Below are 8,589 nucleotides of genomic sequence, written 5' to 3'. Positions count from 1 at the left end.
ACCCAATTTTTTTTTTTGTAAAACCATTAAAAACCCATTAACCCAATAGTAATAGAGTAAATTTTAGGTTTAGCAAACATAAAAATCATATTTGTATGTTATAGCTATAGAGCATCAGATTTGTATAAAATCGCTGGCAACCTCTCATTTGTATAAATCGATGGCAACCTCTCGTTTGTATAAATCATTGGCAGCCTCTCAATTCAATTTTATGTGTTTGTATATATGCATAAAAGTTGAATTTGTATACAATTGAATCAAAATAAAACATTTGTATATCAAAACATACACTCTCTCTCTCTCTCTCTCTCTCTCTCTTTATACAACACAAATTATACATTGTAATTTGTATAATCTGTGTTTGTATAAAACGAGAAGCAAAGAAAGACAAAAGAGAACTAGGCAGGGGAAGATCTGTATTTGTATAATTATAAGTGTATAGGACGAAAATATATGTATATGTATTTGTATATACAGTTTTCTCTCGCTTTATACAAACACAAACGCATTTTATACATTGGTGTTTGTATAAAGTGAGAGAGACGACGGAGAGACTGGCGAGCGAGAAATCCAGGGAGAGAGGCGAATGACAATTGTTTGTTACGGGGTACAATTAAATCAAACTATGGTTATAACATTTAATTTAAATTAATAGTTTGTTATTTTATACAATTTTCCCATAGTAATAACCCAATAACATTTTTTTCAATTCGATTTATTGATCGGTTCGATTTTGCACAATCCTACATAAATAGTCGAACTGTCATTCCCTTTCTTTGCAAGAGTACCAGGGTTTTTTTATTTTCTTTTTATAGTAAAGTATATATTGATCAAAATGAAAGAATTCAAAGTAGGAGTAGGATTTAGGAGTACGTATTTATATTCTTATAGGACAATAGGCTCTACAACCCTTTTTTACAAATAGTATCTTTATAACCATCGAGAATTATAATGGACCGCTAAGTATTTTTTTATTTTAATAAAGGTTTCAAGTTTGATCATTCGAATATCTTGTGTATGGGAGTTATCTTTATTAGATAATGTTTTATCTTTTAATGTATGATTTTCCGGCGCAATTCAAATTTTGAAATTTTAATTCAAACTTCACTCATATCTGATTCCTCAGAAATATTTAAAATTAATGGTCAAATGCTAACTTATTTTTTAAAGTTACCCCATTGAACTCCACAAACTTTGTTCTACAACTTCTTCTGTTTAGTTAGCCGTTAAATCTAATGAATTATTTGGACTATTGTTGTTTGAATCGGAGATGGATCTTGAATTAAAAGTTTTAGTTATTTTTAAGTTATTATGTTCTAATTAATAATATGTCTATATTCAATAAATTCTTTAATATAAATATAAGATTTAAATCAAAACTATCAAATTCAGATCAAAGGAGAAATTCCCAAACATATTCTAGTTTTCTAAACTTGTAAACCATATTTTAAGTTCACCCTTATTTCAACTGTCTTTGTTATATATTTAACAATCAATCTATGAAGGAGTCAATAAAATTCATCATATAGTTTGTGCATGTATATGTATAAATCCAAATTTTAAGAGTTTAACTCCCTTCGGACAAATTTAGATTATTAGTATGATTTAACCAATTATGTATTATAATAGCATTTTATTATTACTATTATTATATATCATTAATCAATCATTGTATTATTAATTATATATCGTCAATATATAGACTTTAAAATTCTTGAGAAATTTTAATTAAATGGAAATGTATATTTTGATAGATAAGGAGATTTTTTTTTGTCTTTTATTATTGGTACTTATTTGATGATTTAGATAAGAAGACAATCTAGAAAAATTGTCAATTTCTTCATCATCATAACGGTTCGTTACTATCAAAAGACTCAAAGATGACACATACGCCATCACGCCCAAAACCGTTTTTACAACTCCTAACTAGGTAGAATTAGGGATGGACCTGGTACGGTATTAAAAATTTTGATTTGATAAATTTAGTTAATGATTTTTAAAAATATTATATTATTATCATATCAAATTCAAATTATTTTGATATGGTTCAATATTTCAAAGTTAGATTTTGATATTTTACAACGCGGTAAATAGGTTATCATAATTTGATCAACTTCAAGTCTTCAACTTATATATTCATATAATAAAGAACTATAATTTTGATTTTTCGAGAAACGTCTCAATTAAGTATAAACATGTAAAAATATCAAAAAAAAAGTACAAACAATTCTCTTTATTAATTAATCACCCAAAAAGAACATTTAAATCAATCAATTTTACAAAGTTGATCGCTTTGAAAACTAGACAATGAAAGTAATATGTAATAGTCAGACTAGGATATATATTACTCCCTCTGTCCCAATTAATGTGATTTACTTTCCTTTTTAGTCAGTCCAAAAAAGAATGACACATTTCTATATTAAGTAACAATTTCAATATAAAATGTTTATTTTACCCTTAATGAAATGATTTATCGCCACACAAATTTCTACCATTCATTTTGGACCACAAGTTTTAAAAGTCTTCCTTTCTTTCTTAAACTCCGTGCCAAGTCAAACTACCTCATATAAAATGGGACGGAGGGAGTAATAAAAAAGACTAAGATAATTGTTTAAATTCCGATCAAAGTTATCCAACCTCAAATTATACAAGACTTTAGGGGTCATTTTGTAAGATGCATTAGAAAATAAATGCATACATTAACATTGTATATTACTAAGTATTTATTATATACTTTATTTTGATATTATGCTATGTATAACTAATACACGAGAAATCGTGATATTAGTAAAGTAAGGTATTTTAATGTATATATTAACATGATTTGAGATATAATTATCGCTCAAAATCTTTTCTATATTATTTTCAGTTTTCACTATATTTACGGAGAGTTTTTTTGTAAATAAATAATTTTACCTCAAATAAGATCGATGATGAACCCCTCAATCTTACCTGGTTACACTCCTACCCGACCTCCCACTTTCTCACCCACCCTAACCTTATTTCATAGTGTGTTGTTCTTAGATTACATATAAATACTTTTGAGATAATATTTCTTAACTAATTTTTTCATAAAAAAGGTAATTTTTTTATTCGTGAAAAAACACCCTATGAAATCCATAGTTTTCTCCCTTTCCTAGCACGACAAGTGGACAAATGCAATTACTATTATTCGCATCTTTTTCGTCTTTCTCCCTCTCTCTTTCCTCCACCATCAAATAGTATTATTTTTCTAAAACCACTTGTATTTTTTTTTTTTTTTATAAAACCACTTGTATTTGAATCTATCCATGCATATTTTTGTTTTATTTTTAAGCATTGAAAAATGATTATTCAAATGTATAAGTAAAACAATAAATAAAAATTATGTATTTGGTTTTAAGTTGGATAATTTCTTGAGAAAAAAGAAAGAGATAATCAAGGATATTATATTCTTGTAGTATTATGCAATGATTGTTAATCTAAATATTAGTATTTGATATTGTATTCAGTAATAAAAATATTATTAGAAATGTGGCGTAAAATATCAATAAATTTGTACATACATTTTAAATTTTTTTAATATTGTTATTTAAATTTTACTATGTTGTATCATTACATATTTGATGAAATGGGCTCATTTTATGTAATAATCAATTGTTACTTCTTTTATTTTTTAAGAATTTCATGCTAAATCAATGATAACATAATATTCCGTGCATTCCTACATAGTGAGATCTCATGAGGAGAGCAGAGTGTACACAAAGTTTTCATCTATATAAGACGTTAGGTAGAGAGATCGTTTCAGATAGAAGTACAACAACACAAAATAACAAAATCAAAAAACACAAATATTTTATCTCATTTTTTACATCTTTCTTATATAAAATCATTTTTTTGATAGTCGATAAGTCTTAACTACATCATATCATAAAAGTCAAAACAGAACAATCAAACCGAAATGAAGGGAAAGTAGAAAACAATTTTATTAGAAAGCATTTTATTATAAGATCTCAAAAACAAACTCTAAGCTATAATAGGGGCCTATATTCTTGGAATTAAATATTTTCAACTTTTTATTGTCCCAATATATTACTTCTAGTATCTTATATGAGAATAAAATATATATAAAAAATTTCAATACATACTTCATTCCTTACGTTTGAGCCTCATAAAGAAAATTTATGATATTTGGACCACTCTCAATTAGGGTCTCTCTAAGTAATCTTTTTACATACAAAAAAATAAAATTACTATCACACTGTCGCCGTCCGATCTTCTTTCTCTCTCTACATCTCTCCGTTGAATCTCTCTCCTCCATCTTCTTCAACTGTAACCTCTCTTCCATTATCAGTCTCAAGTTGTTCAAGTTCATCATAATAATGGTAATTTGTTGTTAGTATTTTGAAGTATTGTGTTTGGATTCGGTTTTAATGGAGGAACGGAACTCAACGAGATTGAGTAGCTCAACAAACGATACAGTATGGGAGTGTGTGATTCCGTATATACAGGAATCGCGTGATAGAGACGCGGTGTCGTTGGTATGCAAGAGGTGGTGGCAGATCGATGCGATTACTAGAAAGCATATAACTATGGCGTTGTGTTATACAGCGAAGCCGGAGCAGCTATCTAGAAGGTTTCCACATCTTGAATCGGTTAAACTGAAAGGGAAACCAAGAGCTGCTATGTTTAATTTGATACCGGAAGATTGGGGAGGATATGTTACACCTTGGGTTGTGGAGATTACTAAGTCGTTTAATAAATTGAAAGCGCTTCATTTTCGTAGAATGATTGTTAGAGATTCGGATCTCGAATTGCTTGCGAATCGTCGTGGGAAAGTTCTTCAAGTTTTGAAGCTGGATAAGTGTTCTGGATTTTCTACTGATGGTCTTCTGCATATTTCTCGTTCCTGCAAGTATGAATTTATTTCTATTGCAAGTTTGAGCTGTTTCCTGTTTCGGTTTTTTGAGTTTCATATTGTTCTTGTGAGTTAATTCACTTTAATTAACTTATTGTCTATGAGAATTTCCTGAATTAAGATCCCGAAGGGATGATTGATTGATTAAGGCGCACAAGAGGTCTGAGTTCTTGTTATAATACTCGAGGCTGGTCCAGGACTTGTACTGACGGGTTCAAGCATTTCTAAAATTATGGGGTCAAAATATAACATTTATTGAAATTTTGGTGATTTTTTTACGTATATATTTAAGCTCCATATGGGAATTGCTGGGTTAGGTTGACTTATATAGCTTGTTAACTACATTTTCCCCTGCTTAGTATAAGCTCATTTGCTATGTTAACGTGGCAGCTGTGCTAATGGGCTGCAGTAGGTTGTGCACAAGCTGGTTCAAACACTTATCATTTTTACCAAAAGAAAAGAAAGAAGCTATCCTGTATTATCCATTTCTTTGAGACGTGTCTTGAATTTCTTTTAGCCCTTTTTGTTGTTTCTTTTTCTTGTAACTTATTTCTTCTATTCTAAAAAAAGGTGTTTTGTTTTCTGAGACTTCATTGGTATGCAGTGCTCTATTACTGTGGTTTAAAAAAATTATATTGTCATGTTTGCTCTTAACTATTGTAGTTTTGAATGTTTGTGGTGGTTTGAGTTGTCAAGGCTATTGGTAATTCTAGTGAACTTTCTTCTCATTCTGATTTGTTCAATTTTTTTGCTTGGGGGGTGTAGATTACCACATCAGTTTGAGGTTTATTGTCTCCCTTCATGGGCAAGTATTTGGGATTGAGCTAGACCTAAGATCCTTTTTACATGAACTTTCACTGTTGGTTGCACATTATATTTAATTAAGACAGTTGGCCACAACTTGGGTGATTCTGATAATTGTATGAGGTATTGCATAACTTGTTTCAATAGTTTTTCTTCTTGATATTCATGAGTACTAAAGCTTTTATAATCTGCAAGTATTGATTGAGGCAATATGTGGATTTTGGAAATTGGAAAGTCCTTATGAGACTTGTGAGTGATGGATGTCATTTTCCTCCTTTTAGTGGAAAGTATTTTCCTTGTTGTTTCTACAATTTAATAATCTAATGAGAATGTTTCCACACTGAATGTTGTTTTGAAGTGGAGAGGAAGAGCTAGATATGTTGAGACTAAGTGCCCGTTTGGATTAGCTTATTTTTAGGTGTTTTTGATTTTTAAGCACTTTTTTTATTTTGAAGGTGTTTGGAAAGGTTAAAAAGTATTTTTAAGCACTTACTTTTACGCTAAAAAAGTTTTAAAATAATCCAAAAGCCAAAAGTAGGGTATCATCTACTAATGACTTTTAGCTTTGGACTTATAAGTTGTTTCTTATATGCCCATCCAAACAGGCCCTAAAAGTACAGTTACTGTCCCCTTTTGGGCAAGGATTTTTTTTCCAGGGAACAGTTTTTTGTTCAAGGTACCAATGCTGAGAAAATGTTTTGGAAAAATATTTTCCACTGTGCCAAACACACTGGAAATCATGCCAATATATAGATGTAATTTCGGATTTGGTTTGGCAGCATGCCAGAAATTCAGGATTTGTAGTTAACAAAAGGCTATTGATATACATAGTGGAGCAACTAAGTCCTATTCTTTTCTTGATCCCCTTTGCAGTCCAGTGTTATCAGTCCAATGTTATCAAAAGCAAGAAAAAGTGCGCTTTAAGCGCAAAGCGAGGCGAAGCGCACCCACTGCGCTTTTCCTCCCTGAAGCGAAGCGACAATCAAAAATCAATCACTTCAACAATTGAAGCGAGAAGCGCAAGTAAAGAAAAAGCGAGAAAAGGCGCCTTAACTTTAAAAGGCACTAATTAGTTTTTTTTTTTTAAAATTGTAAGGTTTTTTTTTTTTAATTTCTAAAATTTCCTTTTCCGACTTCAAAATATTTCCTTTGGACTACTGCAGTAAGTTCTCTTCTTCTCTTTGGTTGCTGTATCTGCGGCAGTTTTTTTTCTATTTCTGGTCGCTGCTGTGTTTTTTTCTATATTTCTGTTGCTGCTCTGTTTTTTTCAATTTCTATTGCTGCTCTTTTTTTTTTCTAGTTCTATACAGTGTGATGTGTATGGCGTATGCTGGTTGCTGCTCTTAACCGTCTTTATTTTTTTACTTAGTTTATTTGTTGTTTTGTTACTAAGTTACACTTCTTTTTTTTGATGATGGCACTTGAAGAGTTTGAGAATCTTGTTGAAGAATAGGAGTTTGATCCTTTTGTGATTTAATTATGTTTTTACTTTATATATTATGACTTATATGGATTATTGACTATCTATTTACTTTTAATCTAAGGAATATATTACCTCTATTCAGTTATTTAATATTTTTTATTTTTATACTAAATACCGCTTTACTTAAAAAAAGTGTGTGTTTCGCTTCTCGCTTCTCACTTCTCACTTCTGTGAAGCGAGCCCTCGTCGCTTTTTTCCGCTTCTCGCTTCCCAAAACATGGTGCAGTCAATGCTTTATACTTTGCCTATAGCTATGCAACTCAAGTAATTGTTTTGAGGTTGAGAGTAACTTTTAGGTGATGGACTCCATGGTTTACGAATATCTGATTCCTAGAATTGTGTTAGTAGAAGAAATGGTTTCTTCATCTGTCTATAAGCATTAGTGAAGATCATAGTATCCTAGATATGTAGATTTTGAGCATTAGGAGAGGTACTTATTTCACTTCACTGTCAGAGCAGCTGCTTAAATAAGAGTATGAGCACATGTCTAACAAAAAAATGTATTCTCTCTAAAATAGTCCCACTTGATCATGCAGTTTTTGTCATAAATCATGTCTATGTTGTACTTGATTGGAATAATAACACTCTTTAAGGTGGAGAACTAGTGTCTACTGTCTAGTCCTTAATCCCTTGTCCCAAATCAATCAACTATCAATATGATTATGTATTTAATCCTGTGGACTTTAAATTTAATCAATTGATACCATTTTGGTTTTAGCCTGTTTTCTTATGATCAAGAAATTCTCGAGGGTTAATGGCGCAGTCTGAAACCCTGTGGATAATGAGCCCTCCCTTTTATTCTTATCCAGTTAAATACTAAGCTTTTGTCTACGCTAGGGCTCAAACCCGGGACATGCACCTGAACCACAAAACACGCGCTGCACTTTTACCATTAGACCAAAGCCCTGTAGACAATCCATTTGGTTTTAGTTTATAAGGTGCCTACTATTAGTGTCTAAGCCGTTTGTCCATGAATAATTTTTTACTTTAATTCAAAATCAGTGTATAGGTTAGAAAATTCCAAATCCAACTTGTAGTTGGATTCCATATTTAAAGGTGCTCCAAACCTGTTTTCCAATTCGATCCTTATAAGTTCCAAATTAAGTGGAAACTATTTGGAATCCATAGCCAAATGCCTACTTAAATTTCAACCAATACGGTCAACATATCACTCTAAAAATTTGTGAAATTGATCATTAGAGTCGACAGGATTAGGAATGAGGTTATCCGGGAGAAGGTGGGAGTGGCCTCTGTGGTGGACAAGTTGAGGGAAGCGAGACTGAGATGGTTTGGACATGTGAAGAGACGGAGCGCAGACGCCCCAGTGAGGAGGTGCGAGGTAATGGTGGTAGAGGGTACGCGGAGGGGTAGAGGTAGGCCCAAGAAGTATTGGGAGGAGGTGATT

The 8,589-nt window shown here is 31.4% G+C and overlaps 1 protein-coding gene across 1 annotated transcript in view; it reads left to right on the top strand.

Moving 5' to 3' along the window:
* The first annotated feature begins 4,145 nt into the window (after positions 1 to 4,145).
* LOC102584101 (coronatine-insensitive protein 1) overlaps positions 4,146 to 8,589 on the top strand; it is an 8,398-nt gene continuing 3,954 nt past the window's right edge. The window contains exon 1 of the mRNA XM_006355594.2: positions 4,146 to 4,894. Coding sequence (XP_006355656.1) covers positions 4,413 to 4,894 — 482 coding nt within the window. The 5' untranslated portion in view covers positions 4,146 to 4,412. The remainder of the gene's footprint in view (positions 4,895 to 8,589) is intronic.

The sequence above is a fragment of the Solanum tuberosum genome, unplaced genomic scaffold (assembly GCF_000226075.1).
Source record: "Solanum tuberosum cultivar DM 1-3 516 R44 unplaced genomic scaffold, SolTub_3.0 scf00202, whole genome shotgun sequence".
Taxonomy (NCBI): Eukaryota; Viridiplantae; Streptophyta; class Magnoliopsida; order Solanales; family Solanaceae; genus Solanum; species Solanum tuberosum.
Note: the sequence above shows the minus strand (reverse complement) of the source record. Positions and strands in the feature narration are given on the sequence as shown.